Source organism: Anolis sagrei, chromosome 6 (assembly GCF_037176765.1).
Source record: "Anolis sagrei isolate rAnoSag1 chromosome 6, rAnoSag1.mat, whole genome shotgun sequence".
NCBI classification, from domain to species: Eukaryota; Metazoa; Chordata; class Lepidosauria; order Squamata; family Dactyloidae; genus Anolis; species Anolis sagrei.
In genome coordinates this window covers 6180707-6206393 of record NC_090026.1, presented here as the reverse complement: position 1 = coordinate 6206393, position 25687 = coordinate 6180707, and the positions used below count along the sequence as shown (strand labels likewise).

The 25687-nt window shown below is 46.4% G+C and overlaps 1 protein-coding gene across 11 annotated transcripts in view; it reads right to left on the bottom strand.

Moving 5' to 3' along the window:
* KDM6B (lysine demethylase 6B) overlaps window positions 1-25687 on the bottom strand; it is a 195530-nt gene that overhangs the window by 54476 nt on the left and 115367 nt on the right. For 10 of the 11 annotated variants that reach the window (XM_067469705.1, XM_067469707.1, XM_067469706.1 and 7 more), the window contains 6 exons: window positions 14002-14104; window positions 12654-12792; window positions 9682-9808; window positions 9428-9526; window positions 4788-5016; window positions 686-778 (listed from right to left, as the gene is read on the bottom strand). In XM_067469705.1, coding sequence (XP_067325806.1) covers window positions 686-778; window positions 4788-5016; window positions 9428-9526; window positions 9682-9803 — 543 coding nt within the window. In that variant the 5' untranslated portion in view covers window positions 9804-9808; window positions 12654-12792; window positions 14002-14104. The remainder of the gene's footprint in view (window positions 1-685; window positions 779-4787; window positions 5017-9427; window positions 9527-9681; window positions 9809-12653; window positions 12793-14001; window positions 14105-25687) is intronic. The other variant, XM_067469714.1, reaches the window with a different exon arrangement.

Genomic DNA, 25687 nt, shown 5'->3' with positions numbered 1-25687 from the left:
GTCCAATTCTGGGCCCCACAATTGAAGAGTGATATTGACAAGCTGGAATGTGTCCAGAGGAGGGCGACTAAAATGATCAAGGGTCTGGAGAACAAGCCCTATGAGGAGCGGCTTAAGGAGCTGGAAATGTTTAGCCTGAAGAAGAGAAGGCTGAGAGGAGATATGATAGCCATGTATAAATATGTGAGAGGAAGCCACAGGGAGGAGGGAGCAAGCTTGTTTTCTGCTTCCTTGGTGACTAGGACGCGGAACAATGGCTTCAAACAACAAGAGAGGAGATTCCATCTGAACATGAGGAAGAACTTCCTGACTGTGAGAGCCGTTCAGCAGTGGAACTCTCTGCCCCGGAGTGTGGTGGAGGCTCCTTCTTTGGAAGCTTTTAAACAGAGGCTGGATGGCCATCTGTCAGGGGTGATTTGAATGCAATATTCCTGCTTCTTGGCAGAATGGGGTTGGACTGGATGGCCCATGAGGTCTCTTCCAACTCTTTGATTCTATGATTCTATGAGATGCAATCGAATTTGTGACCTGCGCTATCTTCCTGCTCCTTCTTGAAAAGGAGCTAATATTGAAGAATGTCCCTGAATGGCACTTCTCATTGGTGGCAAGGGATGTTGAGAGCTGTACTCCAACCACACCTGGTGGGGCACAGGAGGAGCGTCCCTCCCCCTTGCTCCCCACTCACCTCAAGGTGCAGGAGGTTCCAGACCTGTTGCAGCGGAGGCAACGCCTTTGACCGGTGATGAGATGAACCGGAGTGGAAATTCCACAGCTGAGCCTAGGAGAAAAGGGAATGCAAGAGAAGGGTGTCAGCAAGACTAACTCACGCATGGACAAACTTAAGCCTTCCCTTCAGTTGTTTTGGACCTCCAACACCCACAATTCCTACCAGCTGATAGAGGTTGATCATAAAACACCTGGTGGGCCAAAGCTGGCCCATGCCTGGGCTAACTGGTGATAACTGTTAGGAACTAGGAAAATGGGTTTATATATCTGAGGAATGACCAGGATGGGACAAAGGACTCTTGTCTGCTGGAGCTAGGTGTGAATGTTTCAACTGACCACCTTGATTAGCATTTGATGGTCTGGCAGTTGTTTGGTGTGGCTTGTTAGTGCTTGGGGCAATCTTTTGTTGAGAGGTGATTAGATGTCCCTGATTGTTTTCCCTCTGCTGTTTTGCTGTTTAATGTATTGTCGAAGGCTTTCATGGCCAGAATCACTGGGATGTTGTAGGTTTTTTCGGGCTATATGGCCATGTTCTAGAGGCATTCTCTCCTGACGTTTCACCTGCATCTATGGCAAGCATCCTCAGAGGTAGTGAGGTCTGTTGGAACTAGGAAAAAGGGGTTTATATATCTGTGGAAAGACAGGGTGGGACAAAGGACTCTTGTCTGCTGGAGCTAGGTGTAAATGTTTCAACTGACCACCTTGATTAGCATTTGATGGCCTGGCAGTGCCTGGAGCAATCTTTTGTTGAGAGGTGATTAGATGTCCCTGATTGTTTTCCCTCTGCTGTTTTGCTGTTTTAATTTTAGAGTTTTTTTTTAATACTGTTCGCCAGATTTTGTTCATTTTCATGGTTTCCTCCTTTCTCCTGACATTGTGCACATGCTTGTGGATTTCAATGGCTTCTCTGTGTAGTCTGACATGGTGGTTGTGAGAGTGGTCCAGCATTTCTGTGTTCTCAAAACAGCAGAGGGAAAACAATCTGGGGCATCTAATCACTTCTCAACAAAAGATTGCTCCAGGCACTGCCAGGCCATCAAATGCTAATCAAGGTGGTCAGTTGAAACATTCACACCTAGCTCCAGCAGACAAGAGTCCTTTGTCCCACCCTGTTCATTCCACAGATATATAAACCCTTTTTCCTAGTTTTGTTGAGAGGTGATTAGATGTCCCTGATTGTTTTTCCTCTGCTGTTTTGCTGCTGTAATTTTAGAATTTTTTAAAATACTGGTAGCCAGACTTTGTTCATTTTCATGGTTTCCTCCTTTCTGTTGAAATTGTCCACATGCTTGTGGAATTCAGTGGCTTCTCTGTGTAGTCTGACATGGTGGTTGTGAGAGTGGTCCAGCATTTCAACAGAAAGGAGGAAACCATTAAACCTGGCTACCAGTATTAAAAAACTCTAAAATCAACAACAGAGAGGAAACAAACAAGGACATCTAATCACATCTCAACAAAAGATTGCTCTAGGCACAGTCAGGCCATAATATGCTAATCAAGGTGGTCAGTTGAAACATTCACATCTAGCTCCAGCAGACAAGAGTCCTTTGTCCCACCCTGGTCATTCCACAGATATATAAACCCATTTTCCTAGTTCTAACAGACCTCACTACCTCTGAGGATGCTTGCCATAGATGCAGCCGAAACGTCAGGAGAGAATGCCTCTAGAACATGGCCATATAGTTAGAATTTTTTAGCCAGATTTTGTTCATTTTCATGGTTTCTTCTTTTCTGTTGAAATTGTCCACATGCTTGTGGATTTTAATGGCTTCTCTGTGTAGTCTGACATGGTGGTTGTGAGAGTGGTCCAGCATTACTGTGTTTTCAAAAGAGCAGAGGGAAAACAACCAGGGACATCTAATCACCTCTCAACAAAAGGTTGCTCCAGGCACTTCCTGGCTATCAAATGCTAATCAAGGTGGTCAGTTGAAACATTGGGTTGTTGTAGGTTTTTTCGGGCTATATGGCCATGTTCTAGAGGCATTCTCTCCTGACGTTTCGCCTGCATCTATGGCAAGCATCCTCAGAGGAAGTGAGGTCTGTTGGAACTAGGAAAAAGATTTTATATATCTGTGGAATGGCCAGGGTGAGACAAAGGATTCTTGTCTGCTGGAGCTAGGTGTGAATGTTTCAACTGACCACCTTGATTAGCATTTGATAGCCTGGAAGTGCCTGGAGCAATCTTTTGTTGAGAGGTGATTAGATGTCCTTGTTTGTTTCTAATCTAATCACCTCTCAACAAAAGTTTGCTCCAGGCACTGTCAGGCCATTATATGCTAATCAAGGTGGTCAGTTGAAACATTCACACCTAGCTCCAGCAGACAAGAGTCCTTTGTCCCATCCTGGTCACTCCATCTATGGCAACCATCCTCAGAGGTAGTGAGGTCTATTGGAACTAGGAAAAAGGGTTTATATATCTGTGGAATGACCAAGGTGGGACAAAGGACTCTTGTCTGCTGGAGCTAGGTGTGAATGTTTCAACTGACCACCTTGATTAGCATTGAAACATTCACACCTAGCTCCAGCAGACAAGTTGAAACATTCACACCTAGCTCCAGCCATAGATGCAGGCAAAACGTCAGGAGAGAATGCCTCTAGAACATGGCCATATAGTTAGAATTTTTTAATACTGGTAGCCAGATTTTGTTCATTTTCATGGTTTCCTCCTTTCTCTTGAAATTGTCCACATGCTTGTGGATTTCAATGGCTCCTCAGTGTGTTTCCAATTGTGCCACGCATAAGGCAAACCTATCATGGAGGTTTCTTGGCCATTTTCTGCCCCAGTTGGACCTTGCTTTGGGTCTGAGGGGGGTGTGTGACATGCCCAAAGGCAGGGCATTAAAGGAGTGAATGACGTGCTGGCTGATACCCAAACAGGGGATGAGCTGGAGATGTCTCTGCCTTGGTCCTTTCACTGTTAGTTGCTACTTCCCAGCACATGTCAGGTGGTGCAATACCAGCTAAGCAGTGTAATTTCTCCAGTAGTGTGGGGCGCAGACACCCCGTGATAATGCGGCATGTCTCATTCAGAGCCACATCTACTGTTTTAGTGTGGTGAGATGTGTTCCACACTGGACATGCATACTCAGCAGCAGAGTAGCATAGCGCAAGGGCAGATGTCTTCACTGTGTCTGGTTGTGATCCCCAGGTTGTGCCAGTCAGCTTTCGTATGATGTTGTTTCTAGCGCCCACTTTTTGCTTGATGTTCAGGCAGTGCTTCTTGCAGGTCAGAGCACGGTCCAAAGTGACTCCCAGGTATTTGGGTGTGTTGCAATGCTCCAGTGGGATTCCTTCCCAGGTAATCCTCAAAGCTCGGGATGCTTGTCTGTTCTTAAGGTGAAAGGCGCATGTCTGTGTTTTAGATGGATTAGGGATCAGTTGGTTTTCCCTGTAATAGGCAGTAAGAGCACCTAGAGCTTCGGAAAGCTCAGGTATCAGCCAGCACGTCAACGACTTAAATCAAGACATAGTTTTCTTAGATCTACAGAGACACTCGCTGGAACACCCCAGCAAGCGAGAGTCCAAAAGTGGCAGGCCCAAACCCAGCACCTCAATCCATGGGTGATACCAGATGAGAGACTCCCCCCTGGGCACACAGAAGACTGGGCGACTTGGAAGGCGCTGAACAGACTGCGCTCTGGCACCACGAGATGCAGAGCCAACCTTCAGAAATGGGGCTACAGGGTGGAATCCTTGGCATGCGAGTGCGGAGAAGAACAAACCACTGACCACCTGCTGCAATGCACCCTGAGCCCTGCCACATGCACAATGGAGGACCTTCTTGCGGCAACACCAGAGGCACTCCAAGTGTCCAGATACTGGTCAAAGGACATTTAACCAACTACCAAATTTGCAAAATCTCTGTGTTTTTTTTCCCTTTTTCTTTTTAATCTGTGTGTTTGTTTTGCTCTGTTTGAATTGTAATAAAATGGTCTGGTTGCTGATGACACGATAAATAAATAAAGGAGTGAATGGCAATAAGCCAACGCCAACTTGTAGCTGCCTTCCCCACTCTCCCTCCCTCCCTCCCCACGTCGGACTTCCTCCCTGAGCAGCCGCACCTGCTGAAGGCGTCCAATCCGGGCGTGCATCTCGCCATAGCTCCCATAGTCGCGCTGGTACCGGGCCGCATTCTGATAGCAGTGCACGGCCTCTTCACAGTCCTGCTCCGACTCGTAAATCTCGCCCAGTTGTTCCCAGAGCTGCGGCTGGCCCTGGTCCCGGAGCAGAGCCTGGACACAGCCGTGGATGGCCTCCAGCTTCCCATGGAGGGGCCTGGGGGGCAGGTTCCTGGTGCAAAGGGGAGGGAGAACCATGAAAACATGGACACATCCCCCAGTCCTGTGTTGAAACTGTGCAAAACACACACTGGCGGCACCGCACACACTCACAGAGGACGGTCTCTCTTGCACCATACATCCACAATCTCTCTCTCTTCTATCTTCTATCTCACCAGCTCCAAAGTCCAGAGACACACAAAGGAGATGTGCACATATACACCCAGCTTTGCCCCAGATAGTGTGGCTTTATCGGCAGGCACACAAAAGGCATGGACACACAACAGAACCAAGGTCGCACTTCAGAGCAAAGCATGAAGACCAAAGCGTTGTGCCAAACTCTAAGGCAGTGTTTCTCAACCTTCCTAATGCTGCGACCCCTTAATAGAGTTCCTCATGCTGTGGTGGCCCTCAACCCATAGAATTATTTTCGTTGCTACTGGTGGGATTGATTTTGACATTTGGGATTTATAGTTCACCTACAATCAAAGAGCATTCTGAACTCTACCAGTGATGGAATTGAACCAAACCAGGCTCCCATGACCAATTTGGGGAAAAAAGACTTGATATGTGGGAGTTGTAGTTGGTGGGATTTATAGTTCACCTACAATCAAAGAGCATTCTGAACTCCACTAACAATGGAATTGAGCCAAACTTGGCATATAGAGCTCTCATGCCCAACAGAAAATACTGGAAGGGTTTGGTGGGCATTGTCCTTGAGTTTGGGAATTGTAGTTCACCTACATCCAGAGAGCACTGTGGCCTCAAACAATGAAGGATCTGGACCAAACTATGCCCACATGTCCACACTGGTGAAATTTGGGGAAAACAGACTTGATATGGGGGAGTTGTAGTTGCTGGGACTTATAGTTCATCTACAATCATAGAGAATTCTGAACTCTACCAGCGATGGAATTGAACCAAACCTGGCATACAAAACTGCCATGACTGACAGAAAATACTGGAAGGGTTTGGTGGGCATTGTCCTTGAGTTTGGGAATTGTAGTTTACCTACATCTAGAGAGCATTGTGGACTCAAACAATGATGGATCTGGACCAAACTATACCCACATGTCAATACTGGTGAAATTTGGGGAAAATAGACTTGACATGTGGGAGTTGTAGTTGCTGGGATTTATAGTTCATCTACAATCAAAGAGCATTCTGAACTCCACTAACAATGGAATTGAACCAAACTTAGCATATAGAGCCCCCATGCCCAACATAAAATACTGGAAGGGTTTGGTGGGCATTGTCCTTGAGTTTGGGAATTGTAGTTTACCTACATCCAGAGAGCACTGTGGAATCAAACAATGATGGATCTGGACCAAATTTGGCACGAATACTCAATATGCCCAAATGTGAACACTGGTGGAGTTTGGGGGAAAATAGAATCTTGACATTTGGGAGTTGTAGTTGCTGGGATTTATAGTTCACCTACAATCAAAGAGCAGTCTGAACCCCACCAAGGATAGAAATGAGGCAGACTTCCCACACAGAGACTCCCATGTCCAAGAGAAAATACTGTTTTTTTCTGATGGTCTTCGGCGACCCCTCTGACACCCCCTCATGACCCCCCAGGGGTCCTGACCCCCAGGTTGAGAAACACTGCTCTAAGGGGAATTGCTGAGGGTTCTGGATAAAAGAAGGCTGAGAGAAGAGGACAAGGCAGCCAGGTTTAAACATCTGAAAGGATGTCATATTGAGGAGGGAGCAAACTTGTTTTCCTCTGCTCCGGAGTCTGGCACACAGTGGTATAATATGCCAATGGAATATTAGTATATTGGTGTCTCCTTCATTGAAGGTTTTGAGTCAAAGACTGGATGGTTATCTATTGGGAAGGTTTTGGTTGTGTCTTCCTGCTGGGCAGAATGGGGTTGGAATGGATGGTCCTGAGTGTCTCTTAAAGCTCTCTGATTCTATGACTCCTCCACCTCTTTCCTTTGGGAAATGTGCCTTGGTTAAAAGGACACTGCAGACACATAAACAACGTATTGTCGAAGGCTTTCATGGCCGGAATCACTGGGTTGTTGTAGGTTTTTTTCGGGCTATATGGCCATGGTCTAGAGGCATTCTCTCCTGACGTTTCGCCTGCATCTATGGCAAGCATCCTCACTACCTCTGAGGATGCTTGCCATAGATGCAGGTGAAACGTTAGGAGAGAATGCCTCTAGACCATGGTCATATAGCCCGAAAAAAACCTACAACCCACGTAAACATTGTCCATTGTTTGCATCCAGTCAAATTGTGTACTGTTTTGATGATATGTAGTTCTAGTTTATGTGTATACTTATTATTATTATTATTATTATTTGATACATAACAAGATTAGTACACAGTAAACAAGATCACTGTGCTGGCTTTTGTATCAAATCACATAGAATCATAGAGTTGGAAGAGACCTCATGGGCCATCCAGCCCCCTGCCAAGAAGCAGGAATATTGCATTCAAAGCACTCCTGACAGATGGCCATCCAGCCTCTGTTTAAAAGCTTCCAACAAAGGAGCCTCCACCACACTCTGTTAGACATGTCCCAATTGTCTAGGACTGTGTGATGTATTGGCATATAACGTGTGCCGATTTGAGTAAGGTGGCCTTTTGCAGCTGACAGATGGTAATTTTGTCAGTGCCGATTGTTTTTAAGTGCAAACCAAGGTCTTTAGGCACTGCACCTAGTGTGCCAATCATCAATGGGGCCACTTTACTGGCTTGTGCCAGAATCTTTGAATTATTATTATTATTAATGGTAATTTTGTCAGCGCCAATTGTTTTTAAGTGCAAGCCAAGGTATTTAGGCACTGCACCCAATGTGCCAACCATCAATGGGACCACTTTACTGGCTTGTGCCAGAATCTTTGAATAATAATAATAATAATTGGTAATTTTGTCAGCGCCAATTGTTTTTAAGTACAAGCCAAGGTCTTTAGGCACTGCACCCATGTGCCAATCATCAATGGGACCACTTTACTGGATTGTGCCAGAATCTTTGAATAATAATAATAATAATAATAATAATTGGTAATTTTGTCAGTGCCGATTGTTTTTAAGTACAAGCCAAGGTCTTTAGGCACTGTACCCAGTGTGCCAATCATCAATGGGACCACTTTACTGGCTTATTATTACCCCCCATTCTTAACCAAGAGTCCTTTGTAAGTTGGATGTTTATAACTTTGGGACTGCCTGCATTAAAAAAAAATTGTAAAATGATAAGATGCTTTTGCAAGATTTTTGTCATTTATGGGCAACAATATGAAAATCCACAAGATTTTTATTATTATTATTATTGGTAATTTTGTCAGCGCCAACTGTTTTTAAGTGCAAGCCAAGGTCTATAGGCACTACACCCAGTGTGCCAATCATCAATGGGACCACTTTACCGCCTTGTGCCAGAGTCTTTGAATAACAATAATAATAATAATAATTATTATTATTATTGATAATTTTGTCAGCGCCAATTGTTTTTAAGTGCAAGCCAAGGTCTTTAGGCACTGTACCCAGTGTGCCAATCATCAACGGGACCACGTTACTGGCTTGTGCCAGAGTCTTTGAATTATTATTATTATTATTGGTAATTTTGTCAGCGCCAACTGTTTTTAAGTGCAAGCCAAGGTCTATAGGCACTACACCCAGTGTGCCAATCATCAATGGGACCACTTTACCGCCTTGTGCCAGAGTCTTTGAATAACAATAATAATAATAATTATTATTATTATTATTGATAATTTTGTCAGCGCCAATTGTTTTTAAGTGCAAGCCAAGGTCTTTAGGCACTGTACCCAGTGTGCCAATCATCAACGGGACCACGTTACTGGCTTGTGCCAGAGTCTTTGAATTATTATTATTATTATTGATAATTTTGTCAGTGCCAATTGTTTTTAAGTGCAAGCCAAGGTCTGTAGGCACTGCACCCAGTGTGCCAATCATCAGTGGGACCAAGTGCCAATTGTTTTTAAGTGCAAGCCAAGGTCTTTAGGCAATGCACCCAGTGTGCCAATCATCAATGGGACCACTTCACTGGTTTGTGCCAGTGTCTTTGAATAATAATAATAATAATAATAATAATTATTATTATTATTATTATTCAAAGACTCTGGCACAAACCAGTAAAGTGGTCCCATTGATAATTATTGGTAATTTTTGTCAGCGCCAATTGTTTTTAAGTGCAATCCAAGGTCTTTAGGCACTGCACCCAGTGTGCCAATCCTCAATGGAACCACTTTACTGGCTTGTGCCAGAATCTTTGAATTATTATTATTACTATTAATAATAATAATAACAACACCCTGAATCCTCTTCCTGATTGAGATTTGGAGAAACAGCTGGCAATCTCTCATAGCACCAGCACCCCAAGATGCCTTGCTCTGCTCCTCTCCTCTCCCCTACCCGCTGGGTGCCCGTGGTGCCCACACTGGAAGTGCCCTTACCCTGAAGGGAAGTAGCCTTTGTTGTGCTGCCCCATGTTAGCACCGTGGTTGGGCGGCAGGTGCGGGGGCAGCTGGGGCTGACCCACGCTGGCGGAGCACCTGGAGCGGGGAGAAGAAGCAGGGAGTCGGCATGGAAGCAGGTACAAGCAAGGCAATGGGCGAGACAGAGCGAGAGCAAGCAAGCATGGAAGAGAAGCATCTGCAGCCCGGCGTCTCCCAGGTGTGTTTGCCCTCCTGCCCAGAGGAAGACTTACCTGCCGCCCGGGAGCCATGGGCGGGAATGGCACGGACTCCACGCTCCGTTGCAGCCCAAGCTGCCGAGAGAAAAGGGGTCCCGTCCAGCACGGACCCCCAACTGCTCCACTGTGCGATGCATCCAGTCTGAAGGAGAGGGACAGAAAGAAAGCAAGAAGGGTTGGACCTTCCAATGTCCCACCTCCTTGTGTCCACTTCTTCTTGCGGCATTCCTTCCTAGTCCCAGCCCATTTCTCCTCTCCTAGAGAGTGTGTTTGGATACGTTACTCTTTGACTACAGCTTCCAAAATAATAATAATAATAATAATAATAATTATTATTATTATTATTATTATTATTATTATTATATTTATTATGTATTGTCGAAGGCTTTCATGGCCGGAATCACTGGGTGGTTGTAGGTTTTTTCGGGCTATATGGCCATGGTCTAGAGGCATTCCCTCCTGACGTTTCGCCTGCATCTATGGCAAGCATCCTTAGAGGTAGTGAGGTCTATTGGAACTAGGAAAAAGGGTTTATATATCTGCGGAATGAACATGGTGGGACAAAGGACTCTTGTCTGCTGGAGCTAGGTGTGAATGTTTCAACTGACCACCTTGATTAGCATATAATGGCCTGACTGTACCTTCTTAAATTTTCTTAAATTAAATTGGAACTAGGAAAAAGGGTTTATATATCTGCGGAATGACCAGGGTGGGACAAAGAACTCTTGTCTGCTGGAGCTAGGTGTGAATGTTTCAACTGACCACCTTGATTAGCATTGCCTGGGGCAATCTTTTGTTGAGAGGCGATTAGATGTCCCTGATTGTTTTTCCTCTGTTGTTTTGCTGTTGTAATTTTAGAGTTTTTAAAAACTGGTGGCCAGACTTTGTTCGTTTTCATGGTTTCCTCCTTTCTGTTGAAATTGTCCACATGCTTCTTGTGGATTTCAATGGCTTCTCTGTGTAGTCTAACATGGTGGTTGTGAGAGAGGTCCAGCATTTCAACAGAAAGGAGGAAACCATGAAACCTGGCTACCAGTATTAAAAAACTCTAAAATCAACAACAGAGAGGAAACAAACAAGGACATCTAATGACCTCTCAACAAAAGTTTGCTCTAGGCACTGTCAGGCCATTATATGCTAATCAAGGTGGTCAGTTGAAACATTCACACCTAGGTTGTTGTAGGTTTTTTCGGGTTATATGGCCATGTTCTAGAGGCATTTTCTCCTGATGTTTCGCCTGCATCTATGGCAAGCATCCTCAGAGATAGTGAGGTCTGTTGGAACTAGGAAAAAGGGTTTATATATCTGTGGAAAGACCAGGTAGGACAAAGGACTCTTGTCTGCTGGAGCTAGGTGGGAATGTTTCAACTGACCACCTTGATTAGCATTTGATAGCCTGGCAGTGCCTGGAGCAATCTTTTGTTGAGAGGTGATTAGATGTCCCCAATTGTTTTCCCTCTGATGTTTTGCTGTTTTAATTTTAGAATTTTTTAATACTGGGAATTGTAGTCGCCGGTTGTGGGTACATTCCCAGCCTATAACAGCATGAACACAACCAGGCCTTTTTATTAGGTGAGAAATAGATAGAAAAAACTTCAACTCCCATCATGCTTCAAGAGGAACTCAAGAGACTTTTCAATGCCAGACCCATGCAAGTGCTGCTGGGAAAGTGTTTATCTGCATGAGAAAGAAGCCCAGCGTGGAAGCAAAGAAGGAAGTATACAGAACTTTGTGTAATGGAAACCCTACTTTTGTAAATAAAAGGTAAAGGTTTTCCGCTGACATTAAGTCCAGTCGTGTCCGACTCTGGGGGTTGGTGCTCATCTCCATTTCTAAGCTGAAGAGCCGCTGTTGTCCAGAGGCACCTCCAAGGTCATGTGGCCAGCATGACTGCGTGGAGCGCCATTACCTTCCCGCTTTTTTTTTTTGTCGTGTCAGGAACATCCTGTTGTGAGAGAATTGGCCGTCTGCAAGGACGTTGCCCAGGGGATGCCCAAATGATTTTGATCATCCTTGTGGGAGGCTTCTCTCACGTCCCCGCATGAGGAGCTAGAGCTGATAGAGGGAGCTCATCCGCCTCTCCCCGGATTCGAACCTGCGACCTGTCGGTCTTCAGTCCTGTCGGCACAGGGCTTTAACCCACTGCGCCACCTTCCCGCTGGAGCGGTACCTATTGATCTACTCACATTTGCATGTTTTTGAATTGCTGGGTTGGCAGAAGCTGGGGCTAACAGTGGGAGCTCACCCCACTCCCCGGATTCGAACCTGTGACCTTTTGGTCAGTGAATTCAGCAGCTCAGTGCTTTAACGCACTGCACCAATTTTTGTAAATAGTGCAACCATATTATTTTGCTATAAAGAAACCCCCCTTATGGAAGAGACAACATTGGTCTGTGTGTTTATGTTCTTTTTGTCACTTTTGGCTACTTGTGCTGGGTCACACTGCTGCTAACAAGTGACTCTGCTATACATTTATGGGGAGGGTCTCTCTTTGCACATGTATCTCTCTATGCACACAGTGGGCTTTAACCCACTGTGCCACCTTCCTGCTGGAGCGGTACCTATTGATCTACTCACATTTGGATGTTTTCGAACTGCTAGGTTGGCAGAAGCTGGGGCTAACAGTGGGAGCTCACCCCGCTCCCCGGATTCGAACCTGTGACCTTTCGGTCAGTGAATTCAGCAGCTCAGTGCTTTAACGCGCTGCACCACCGAGGGCTCGCATTTTTGTAAACAGTGCAGCCATATTATTTTGCTATAAAGAAACCCCCCCCTATGGAAGAGATAACATTGGTCTGTGTGTTTATGTTCTTTTTGTCACTTTTGGCTACTGGTGCTGGGTCACACTGTTGCTAACAAGTGACTCTGCTATACATTTATGGGGAGGGTCTCTCTATGCACACGTATTTCTCTATGCACACCCCCAAATCCGGCTGTGCCGACTCCCCTGCCTTGCTTAACTGCTTGTTTCCGCATTTCGCTCTTACCTCTTCTGCCGCAGTGGATGCGTCTTGGTGCTCCACCCTCCACCCCCCCAGGATCGGAGCGATGGATGCCCCCACCCAGTGCTTGCTGGCTGCGTGTCCTCTGGTTTAGCCTCTCTTCCAGTCACAACCACATACAACGCTGGAGTGGGAGACAGGGTCAGGGAGAGAATGGAAGGAGAGACAAGAAGAAGAAGAAGAGACTGTCATTCAAAGTTGAAGGAATATGCTTCCATCTTTCAGGACTCGTTTACAGCTTATGTTTCGTGCTTGGGCAAACTTCGGCCCTCCAGGTGTCTTGGACTTCAACTCCCACAATTCCTAACAGCCGGTAAATGTTTAACATTTACACAAATGATTGGTTATTTCCAGAAAGGACAGAGAGTTTCATCTATGCTGATGATTGTGCCATCACTGCTCAAACAGGGAGCTTTGAAAAGGTTGAGAAGAAATTCTCTGTAGCTTCTTTTCAACTCAGGCAGCAATGAAGAGGAGGAATACAGAATGGGGGACGATGATAGAATTTCATCTATGCTGATGATTGTGCCATCACTGCTCAAGCAGGGAGCTTTGAAAAGGTTGAAAAGAAGTTCTCTGTAGCTTCTTTTCAACTCAGGCAGCAATGAGGAGGAGGAATACAGAGTGAGGGGCAATGCCTGGCTCGAGAGCAGGACGTGTGAAAAAGATCTTGGAGTCCTCGTGGACAGCAAGTTAAACATGAGCCAACAATGTGATGTGACGGCAAAAAAAGCCAATGGGATGTTGGCCTGCATCAATAGGAGCATAGTGTCTAGATCTAGGGAAGTCATGCTCCCCATGCTCTATTCTGCCTTGGTTAGACCACACCTGGAATATTGTGTCCAGTTCTGGGCACCACAATTCAAGAGAGATATTGACAAGCTGGAATGTGTCCAAATGATCAAGGGTCTGGAAAACAACCCCTATGAGGAGCGGCTTAAGGAGCTGGGCATGTTTAGCCTGAAGAAGAGAAGGCTGAGAGGAGATATGATAGCCATGTATAAATATGTGAGAGGAAGCCACAGGGAGGAGGGAGCAAGCTTGTTTTCTGCTTCTTTGGAGACTAGGATGCGAAACAATGGCTTCAAACTACAAGAAAGGAGATTCCATCTGAACATGAGGAAGAACTTCCTGACTGTGAGAGCCGTTCAGCAGTGGGACTCTCTGCCCCGGAGTGTGGTGGAGGCTCCTTCTTTGGAAGCTTTTAAGCAGAGGCTGGATGGCCATCTGTCAGGGGTGCTTTGAATGCAATATTCCTGCTTCTTCGCAGAATGGGGTTGGACTGGATGGCCCATGAGGTCTCTTTCAACTCTAGGATTCTAAGTGAACCTACTTTGTGGCTGAGGCTGGCTCTCCTCTCTTGAAGGCGGCCAATCACACGACGTCCTCCTTCGCGTAGCCGCCAATCATCTTTCACATCGGAACTTCAATGAGGTCTGGAACACAGAGACGGGGAGGGAGAGAAAAAGGGCAGGGTGATTATTCCTTAATCATTTGGGATCAGATCAGGTTAAAAGCACAATACATCTGCCATTTGGAAACATGGAGAATGAAGGAAAGGAAACATAACGACACCCAAGGATAGTTTGTATCATGCCAGGCATTATATCTGACCTGGTGGAATTGCTTGCACTGGAAACTATATTGCGACAATTAATTTGCATTGACTTGGTTGGAGGATTCTCAACCATACATGAATTGGCAACCTTGCGTTTGAACGAGCTGGGACTGCAAATCCAGCATGGACAATTTGTTGTGTGCTCCCCTTAGCAAGATCTGCTGCCACTGTCTTCCTGAGGCTGAGACAGTGTGACTTGGACAAAGTCATCCAGTGGGTTTTCGTGGCTGGACGAAAATTCAAACCCAAAGGTGAATGGTCAAACCACCACACCATGCATTGGGCAAAATTGAGGCCCCATAAGCGGCGGAGGGGGAAAAGGAAAGGGCCTGAGGCTGTTAGGAATGGTGGGAGTTGGAGTCCAAAAAATCACAGTGAATTCTTCCCAAACCTCTTGTTCAGTTGCTGATCAATTCCTTCCTTGCAGAGTCTACATTTGCTTCCTTGCAGAGTCTACAAAAATGAAATGCAAAGAGACAGAATGGGGGACGCCTGGCTCGAGAGCAGTACGTGTGAAAAAGATCTTGGAGTCCTGGTGGACAACAAGTTAAACATGAGCCAGGAATGTGATGTGGCGGCAAAAAAAGCCAATGGGATTTTGGCCTGCATCAAGAGGAGCCTAGTGTCTAGATCTAAGGAAGTAATGCTACCCCTCTATTCTGCTTTGGTTAGACCACACCTGGAATACTGTGTCCAATTCTGGGCACCACAATTCAAGAGAGATATTGACAAGCTGGAATGTGTCCAGAGGAGGGCGACTAAAATGATCAAGGGTCTGGAGAACAAGCCCTATGAGGAGCGGCTTAGGGAACTGGGCATGTTTAGCCTGAAGAAGAGAAGGCTGAGAGGAGATATGATAGCCATGTATAAATATGTGAGGGGAAGCCACAGGGAGGAGGGAGCAAGCTTGTTTTCTGCTTCCTTGGAGACTAGGACGCGGAACAATGGCTTCAAACTACAAGAGAGGAGATTCCATCTGAACATGAGGAAGAACTTCCTGACTGTGAGAGCCGTTCAGCAGTGGAACTCTCTGCCCCGGAGTGTGGTGGAGGCTCCTTCTTTGGAAGCTTTTAAGCAGAGGCTGGATGGCCATTTGTCAGGGGTGATTTGAATGCAATATTCCTGCTTCTTGGCAGGGGGTTGGACTGGATGGCCCATGAGGTCTCTTCCAACTCTTTGATTCTATGATTCTATGATTCTATGATCTGTCGTTGATTTTTCAATCGTGGCTTTGATGGCCTTGGTTCAAATGGCGTGTTCTTGGGCTGCCAGAATCAGGCCTTCCTTTGTCCCCTTTTTCACAGTCCCACTTGTTAGCCACAGCCATGTTTTTTCTTTGTCAATTTGGCTCTCGATTTTTCCCAGGAACTGTCCGTGGAGAGCCTTCTTTCGCCAGTTTTCTCTTCTGCTCTGGGTTGTTGTTATTGTCGTTGTTATTATTATTATTTTACTGACACAAAAGCAAAGTATGTCACAGCAAATCACAATTCGATGACTTCCCAAGTGTCTAGGATTGTGTGATGTATTTTCGAATGATGTGCACAGATCCAGGTAAGGTGGCCTTTTGCAGTTGACAGATCGTGATTTTGTCGATGTTTATTGTTTCCAAATTATTATTCAATTAGTCAGTTCTTGTGGGTTTTTTCGGGCTATATGGCCATGTTCTAGAGGCATTCATAGAATCATAGAATCATAGAATCAAAGAGTTGGAAGAGACCTCATGGGCCATCCAGTCCAACCCCATTCTGCCAAGAAGCAGGAATATTGCATTCAAATCACCCCTGACAAATGGCCATCCAGCCTCTGCTTAAAAGCTTCCAAAGAAGGAGCCTCCACCACACTCCGGGGCAGAGAGTTCCACTGCTGAACGGCTCTCACAGTCAGGAAGTTCTTCCTAATGTTCAGATGGAATCTCCTCTCTTGTAGTTTGAAGCCATTGTTCCGCGTCCTAGTCTCCAAGGAAGCAGAAAACAAGCTTGCTCCCTCCTCCTCCCTGTGGCTTCCTCTCACATATTTATACATGGCTATCATATCTCCTCTCAGCCTTCTCTTCTTCAGGCTAAACATGCCCAGTTCCCTAAGCCGCTCCTCATAGGGCTTGTTCTCCAGACCTCACCTCTGAGGATGCTTGCCATAGATGCAGGCGAAACGTCAGGAGAAATGCCTCTAGAACATGGCCATATAGCCCGAAAAAACCCACAAGAACAGAGTGATTCCAGCCATGAAAGCCATTATTAAATTATTATTATTATTATTATTGACACAAAAGCACAGTATGTCACAGCAAACGAGATCTATATGCTGGATTTCGTATCACAGAATCACAAGTCGAACACTTCCCAAGCGTCTAGGACTGTGTGATGTATTTTTGAATGATGCGCGCAGATCCAAGTCAGGTGTCAGTTATTAAATTATTATTATTATTATTATTATTATTATTATTATTATTATTATTATGTGTATAGATAGACATGTATTCATTCTTTGTACTTAAAAAAAACCTTGTACCCTTACTTTCCGGATACCCTCGTAACTTTCACTAAAGTCCGTGCCAACTTGGGTTAGCGTCTGTTTCTCACCCAACACGGCAATAACATAAAATGAGGAAAAAGCAAACACTGCACCTCTAATCGCCCAATGCCTGGCTGAGTGTGATGGACACTGAAAGAAATGAGCCACAAGGAAGAAGGAACCTTTTCCCACGAGAGGGAGGAAAACAGGGGTGCTGCTCCCTCTGTGTGACTCACCCATTGATGCCCATATAATCCTCCCCGCCCGCCCGCCGCCCTCCCCAAGTGTGTCTGGGTCTGCGTCCCGCCACAAGCCAAAGCTCAAGCCAGACGCACTGGCCTGTCTCCTCCTCCTTGGGGGCCCATGAGGTCAGAGTGGCCGTGCTCTTCCTCCCAGACGGTGTGGGCCTCTCTCTCTCGCCCGCCTGGACACACACGTCACCCACCGTCCAGTGCCAAAGTCGGACCTGGCGAGAAGGTGGGCGGCTTGCGCTCCCATGCTTCCTCCTTCCTTTCTTCCTTCCCCAAACATGGCTGCACTTTGGACCCCAATGGGAATGCACAGCTGTGGGATTCCAAGTGCCCTCCTCCCAACCTTTAGCTCTGGGCAGGGAAGGACGGGGCCAAACCGTGAGCAAACAGCAAGCGCAGCACACACACAACACACACAAACACGAAAGCCAAAGACCACGGCTATTTCTGGAACAGCTGAGGTTGAGAGCTAAGTTTGGCTGCTGGCAGGGTGGGGCCAGACAGCTCCAAGGGACATTCAAAATGGGAAAGGGGGCTGCCTCGACTATTTATTCCCTAGGTGGGAAACTGTCGGTGTTTCACCTCTGCATCACATTTTCAGCCTATTTCCAGAGTACATGGGAGCAAAACTGTTTACCTGTCTGAAGGTATCTCCTCCTATGAACCACTTAGGACAGTGTATTGTCGAAGGCTTTCATGGCTGGAATCACTGGGTTGTTGTAGGTTTTTTCAGGCTATATGGCCATGGTCTAGGGGCATTCTCTCCTGACGTTTCGCCTGCATCTATGGCAAGCATCCTCAGAGGTAGTGAGGATACCTCACTACCTCTGAGGATGCTTGCCATAGATGCAGGCGAAACATCAGGAGAGAATGCCTCTAGATCATGGCCATATAGCCCGAAAAAACCTACAACAACCCACTTAGGACAGTGTTTCTCAACCTGGGGGTCAGTACACCTGGAGGGGTCATGAAGGGGGTTTCAGAGGGGTTGCCAAAGACCATCAGAAAACACATTATTTCTGATGTTCTAAGGAACCCCTTTGGCAGGGAAGGCTGAAGATCTCTCTGCCTGTCTTTCTCTTCCTTTTTGGTGTTGGTGAACTACAACTCCCCAAACAGCCCCCCCCCCCATCCCATCAATATTCAATGTTGACCATGTAGGTAGTATGCCAAGTTTCATACAGATCCATTTTGGGTTGCATTCAGTGTGCTCTTTGATTGAAAGGGAACTGTAAATCCCAGTAACTACAACTCCCAATTGTCAAGGTCTATTTTCCCCAAACTCCCCTAGTGTTCGCATCTGGGCATATTGAGTATCTGTGCCATGTTTGGTCCAGATCCATCATTGTTTGACTCCACAGTGCTCTCTGGATGTAGGTGAACTACAACACCAAAAATCAAGGTCAATGTCCACCAAACCCTTCCAATATTTTCTGTTGGTCATGGGAGTGCTGTGTGCCAAGTTTGGTTTGATTCCATCGTTGGTGGTGTTCAGAATGCGGTGTGATTGTAGGTGAACAATAAATCCCAGCAATTACAACTCCCAATTGTCAAGGTCTATTTCCCCCAAACTCCACCAGTGTTCACATTTGGGCATATTGAGTATTCATGCCATGTTTGGTCCAGAACCTTCATTGTTTGAGTCCACAGTGCGCTCCGGATGTAGGTGAACTACAACTCCAAAACACAAGGTCAATGTCCACCAAACCCTTCCAATACTTTCTGTTGGTCATGAGAGTTCTGTGTGCCAAATTTGGTTCGAATCCATCGTTGGTGACATTCAGAATGCACTGTGATTGTAGGTGAACTATAAATCCCAGCACTTAAAACCGCTGTGGGGGTCATGAGGAGATGTCAGAGGGGTCGCCAAAGAGCATCAGGAAACACAGTATTTTATGTTGGTCATGGGGGTTCTGTGTAGGAAGTTTGGCCCAATTCTATACTTGGTGGGGTTTGATTGTAGGTGAACTATAAATCCAGCAACTACAACTCCCAAATGTCAAGGTCTATTTTCCCCACTCCCTCAGTGTTCACATATGGGCATATTGAGTATCCGTGCCAAGTTTGGTCCAGATCCATCATTGTTTGAGTCTGCAGTGCTCTCTAGATGTAGGTGAACTACAGCTCCACAACTCAAGGTCAATGCCCATCAAACCCATCCAGTATTTTCTGTTGGTCCTGGGAGCTCTGTGTGCCAAGTTTGGTCCAATGTCATAGTTGGTGGAGTTCAGAATGGTCTTTGATTGTAGGTAAACTTTAAATCCCAGTAGCAACAACTCCCAAATGTCAAGGTCTATTTTCCCCACTCCCTCAGTGTTCACATTTGGGCATATTGAGTATCTGTGACAAGTTTGGTCCAGATCCATCATTGTTTGAGTCCACAATGCTCTCTGGATGTAGGTGAACTACAACTCGAAAACTCAAGGTCAATCTCCACCAAACCCTTCCAGCATTTTCTGTTGGTCCTGGGAGCTCTGTGTGCCAAGTTTGGTTCAATGTCATGGTTGGTGGAGTTCAGAATGGTCTTTGATTGTAGGTAAACTTTAAATCCCAGCAACAACTCCCAAAATGACAAAATCATGAGCTACAGAAATTGCTGACCCAAAGGTTGGCCATTCGAATCTGCAGGATGGAGTGAGTTCCCGTTCTTAGCCCCAGCTTCTGCCAACCTAGCAGTTCGAAGACATGCAAATGTGAATAGATCGATAAGTACCACTTCTACGGGAAGGTAACGGCGTTCCGTGCAGTCATGCTGGCCCACATAACCTAGAAGGTGTCTACGGACAATGCCGGCCGGCTATTCGGCTTATGAATGGGAGATGACCACCACTCCCCAGAGTCGGATACAGCTAGACTTAATGTCAGGGGAAACTTTTACCTTTACTATGGGCTCTAAATTTGTTCCCCCCTAATTTATGAATATGCTAAGACAGTGGTTCTCAACCTTCCTAATGGCGTGACCCCTTAATACAGTCCCCCATGTTGTGGTGACCCCCAACCATAATATTGTTTTCATTGCTACTTCATAACAGTCATTTTACTACTGTTATAAAACATAATGTAAATATCTGATATGCAGGATGCATTTTCATTCACTGGACCAAACTGGGCACAAATACCCAATACACCCAAATGTGAATGCTAGTGGGGTTGGGCGAGGATTGATTTTGTTATTTGGGAGTTGTAGTTGCTGGGATTTATAGTTCACTTATAATCAAAGAGCATTCCGAACTCCACCAGCGATGGATTTGAACCAAACTTGGCTCCCATGACCAATGGAAAACATTGGAAGGGTTTGATAGGCATTGACCTTGAGTTTGGGAGTTGTAGTTCACCTATATCCAGAGAGCACTGTGGACTCATGCAGTGGTGGATCTGGACCAAACTTGGCATGAATACTCGATATGCCCAAATGAAAATAGATCTTGACATTTGGGAGTTGTAGTTGCTGGGATTTATAGTTCATTAAAATCAAAGAACATTCTGAACTCCACCAACCATAGAATTGGCTCAAACTTCCCACATGGAATCCCCATGACCATCAGAAAATACTGTGTTTTCTTATGGTCTTTGGCAACCCCTCTGACACCCCCTCGCGACCCCCTCAGGGGTCCCGACCCCCAGGTTGAGAAACACTGTGCTAAGAGAAGCTGAAGTGGACAGGAGTGGAAATTAAAACTTATTTCTGTAGGTAAACAGATACCAATTGCACTCAGGAACGATATGGCTGACCATTGCGGGTACTTCGTGTTTGTGGGTATGTCTTAGGTGCGCGGCACAAATAGGATTGCAAGGGACACGACACCATGTGTTAGAACTCCAGAGGTAAATGAAGACACGGGAAGGCTGTGTGCCAAAGATATTGTTTTTTTTCCTGACACAGACATGTGCCCCAGACATGACCTCCATGCTGTCCCCCCCACCCCCACTCCACACACAATCTCTTTGTGTCAAGCCACATCTGTCCCATATGTTCAAAACATACCATGCGCATTCACAGCTTGCTTACATTATTTTCCCCCGGGAACACTATAAGATGGTCATTGCATATGTCCCTTTCCCCTGTGTGTCTCTCTATATGAGACATGGGTAGGCGTTTTGGACTCCAACTCCCACCATTCCTAACAGCCTCAGGTCCTTTCCTTTCCCCCTTCAGACACTTTAGCCTTTGTTTACATTCAGAAGGACAAAATGAGGGACTTCCTTTCCAAATCCCGGATGAGGCCCCATTAGGAAGGAAAAGGAAGGGGCCTGAGGCTGTTAGGAATGGTGGGAGTTGGAGTCCAAAACACCTGGAGGGCCCAAATTGGCCCATACCTGCTCTCAACCCCAAAGAGAGGATTTGTGAGAATCTGTTCCACATAGAATCAAAGAGTTGGAAGAGACCTCATGGGCCATCCAGTCCAACCCCATTCTGCCAAGAAGCATGAATATTGCATTCAAATCACCCCTGACAGATGGCCATCCAGCCTCTGCTTAAAAGCCTCCAAAGAAGGAGCCTCCACCACACTCCGGGACAGAGAGTTCCACTGCTGAACGGCTCTCACAGTCAGGAAGTTCTTCCTCATGTTCAGATGGAATCTCCTCTCATGCAGCCAACCATACTTTCCAGTAACGATGCCCAGGTCCTGCCCTTGGACAACTGAGGCACGCCTCCCTTTGTCAGCTTTCCTGGCTTTCCATGGCCAAGCCAAAATGTGACTGCTCTCGACAGCAATCTGTTTGCAGTTCCAAACTCCGGGCCTGTGGAATTTGCCTTGGTTATCTCAGGACAATTCCTGTTTGTCCCTGTCTTTTTGGTGGTTGGACATAGGTCAAAGGATGCTGTTTTGGACAGCAAAGAAGGCAGTGCAAGGATGGAAAAACAAACAACGGAGGGATTTCAAAGATGCACATTCCTGCCCTGGGTCAAACCACAAATCAATTCAGAATGTTCAAATACATGATTGCACTTCTGGCCACAATACTTATCATCGTTAAGTATTGTGGCCACTTGTACTTGTGTGTGTTCCTGCACATGTACTACATACCCCGTTTCCCTGAAAATAAGACATCCCCTGAAAATAAGACCTAGTAGAGGTTTTGCTGAATTGCGAAATATAAGACCTCCCCGAAAGTAAGACCTAGCAAAGTTTTTGTTTGGAAGCATGCTCCCTCTGGTGGTCAGAAGCTGCAATACCATCCCTGCTGGACAAGTGGTCCTGGAACTGCTGGGGTTGCAAAGAGCCAGCGTGGTCCGTAGACACCTCCTAGGTCGTGAGGCCGGCATGACTGCATGGAGCGCCGTTTACCTTCCCACTGAGGCAGCACCTATTGATCTACTCACATTTGCATGTTTTCGAACTACTAGGTTTCGTTCTTGCGCGTTCATCCACAAAACACCGTGCCATTATGCCCCACCATCCCAACACACAGTCACCAATTTGCACAAGAACTTTGCACGTGCACATATAAGTGCTCTATCACTGTCAGGGTCTCCATGCCATGGAGGTTTGAATCATGATTCAGGGACCTATGAACCAAGAGGAAGCTCATGGTGGCAAGCTCAGGGGTGCGGTGGCTCAATGGGTTAAACCACTGAGCTGATGAACTTGCTGACCGAAAGGTTGGTGGTTCGAATCTGTGGGACGGGGTGACCTCCTGCTATTAGCCCCAGCTTCTGCCAACCTAGCAGTTCGAAAACATGTAAATGTGAGTAGATCAATAGGTACTGCTTCGGTGGGAAGGTAAATGGTGCTCCATGCAGTCATGCTGCTCACATGACCTAGGAGGTGTCTATGGACAATGCGGGCTCTTTGGCTTAGAAATAGAGGTGAGCACCACCCCTCATAGCCGGAAGGGGAAGCCTTTACCTTTGTCCGTGTTTGGTTGTTTCTAGGCATTGAATGTTTTCCTTTGTGTTTGTGTAATCCAGTCTGAGTCCCGTTGAGGAGATAGGGAGGAATACAAATAAAGTGTTATTGTTGTCGTTGTCATCCTCCCTCTTTCTTTCTTTCTTTCTTTCTTTCTTTCTTTCTTTCTTTTTCATTATTTTGCGTTCATTCACAAACCCCGTGCCATTGTGCCCCACCATTTTGACACACACAGTCACCAATTTGCACAATACACATATAAGTGCTCTAGCGTTGTCAGAGTCTCCATGCCATGAAGGTCTGAATTATGAAATGCAAAGATGCAGAATGGGGGACAATGCCTGGCTCGAGAGCAGTACGTGTGAAAAAGATCTTGGAGTCCTTGTGGAGAGCAAGTTAAGCATGAGCCAATAATGTGATGTGGTGGCAAAAAAAGCCAATGGGATTTTGGCCTGCATCAATAGGAGCATAGTGTCTAGGTCCAGGGAAGTAACGCTACCCCTCTATTCTGCCTTGGTAAGACCACAACTGGAATACTGTGTCCAATTCTGGGCACCACAATTCAAGAGAGATATTGACAAGCTGGAATGTGTCCAGAGGAGGGCGACTAAAATGATCAAGGGTCTGGAGAACAAGCCCTATGAGGAGTGGCTTAAGGAACTGGACATGTTTAGCCTGAAGAAGAGAAGGCTGAGAGGAGATATGATAGCCATGTATAAATATGTGAGGGGAAGCCACAGGGAGGAGGGAGCAAGCTTGTTCTCTGCTTCCCTGGAGACTAGGACGCAATGGAACAATGGCTTCAAACTACAAGAAAGGAGATTCCATCTGAACATGAGGAAGAACTTCCTGACTGTGAGAGCCATTCAGCAGTGGAACTCTCTGCCTCGGAGTGTGGTGGAGGCTCCTTCTTTGGAAGCTTTTAAACAGAGGCTGGATGGCTATCTGTCAGGAGTGCTTTGAATGCAATATTCCTGCTTCTTGGCAGGGGGTTGGACTGGATGGCCCATGATGTCTCTTCTAACTCAAGGATTCTAGATGGCCATCTGTCAGGGGTGCTTTGAATGCAATATTCCTGCTTCTTGGCGGGGGTTGGACTGGATGGCCCATGAGGTCTCTTCCAACTCAAGGATTCTAGATGGCCATCTGTCAGGGGTGCTTTGAATGCAATATTCCTGCTTCTTTGCAGGGGTCGGACTGGATGGCCCATGAGGTCTCTTCCAACTCAAGGATTCTAGATGGCCATCTGTCAGGGGTGCTTTGAATGCAATATTCCTGCTTCTTGGCGGGGGTTGGACTGGATGGCCCATGAGGTCTCTTCCAACTCAAGGATTCTAGATGGCCATCTGTCAGGGGTGCTTTGAATGCAATATTCCTGCTTCTTGGTGGGGGTTGGACTGGATGGCCCATGAGGTCTCTTCCAACTCAAGGATTCTAGATGGCCATCTGTCAGGGGTGCTTTGAATGCAATATTCCTGCTTCTTGGCGGGGGTTGGACTGGATGGCCCATGAGGTCTCTTCCAACTCAAGGATTCTAGATGGCCATCTGTCAGGGGTGCTTTGAATGCAATATTCCTGCTTCTTGGCAGAATGGGGTTGGACTGGATGGCCCATGAGGTCTCTTCCAACTCAAGGATTCTAGATGGCCATCTGTCAGGGGTGCTTTGAATGCAATATTCCTGCTTCTTGGTGGGGGTTGGACTGGATGGCCCATGAGGTCTCTTCCAACTCAAGGATTCTAGATGGCCATCTGTTCAGGGGTGCTTTGAATGCAATATTCCTGCTTCTTGGTAGAATGGGGTTGGACTGGATGGCCCATGAGGTCTCTTCCAACTCTAGGATTCTAGATGGCCATCTGTCAGGGGTGCTTTGAATGCAATATTCCTGCTTCTTGGCAGGGGGTTGGACTGGATGGCCCATGAGGTCTCTTCCAACTCTTTGATTCTATGATGCAGAGACCTATGAGCCATGAGTACGCTCATGGGGCAAGCTCAGGGGCCACAGTGGCACAACGGGTTAAACTGCTGAGCTGCTGAACTTGCTGACCAGAAGGTTGGTGGTTTGAATCCACGGGATGGGATTTTTGTGCACAAGAACTTTATACGTACACATGTAAGTGCTCTTTTGCTGTGAGAGTCTCCATGCCATAGTTTGAACCAATGATGCAGGGACATATTTATTTATTATTTATTCTTTTAGGGTTTTCGTATCCCATCCTTTCTCAACCTCCGTAGAGGGACTCAGGACGGCTAACTTCTGACAATACAAAATAATAGGACTAAACCTATGAGCCAAGAGGACGCTAATGGGGACAGGACTAAACCTATGAGCCAAGAGGACGCTAATGGGGGCAGGTTTCCTACACAACCATCAAAGGAGGGTGAGATTGGGCCATGTCAGGCGCACCCAGTCGCTAAGCTATCACTCACTTAAGACTGCCAAAATACCCACTTCCCACCCCCACACCTGAGCCCAGGCAACAATGCACATGGGGATGGTAATGTATTCTCCAACCAGGCCAAAGTACCTTCTGGCTATCTTGCTAATGGGGAGGGGGGGGGAGGAATGTGTAGTCTGCACCCTTCTGCCCTCGCTCAGGAAACCCACTTTGCAATGTGGAAAGCTATCAGAGATGCTGCCCGGCATTATCTGTTCAGGAAGGAAGTGAAACTGCAGCTCATGTGAGCAGAGGAAGGGAAGAGAGGCAGGAAATGACCCCCCTCCCCACGGGGTTTGGCAACCATTTCCTGCACAAGCAGCTCTTTACAACCGAGGAAGGGAAACCGT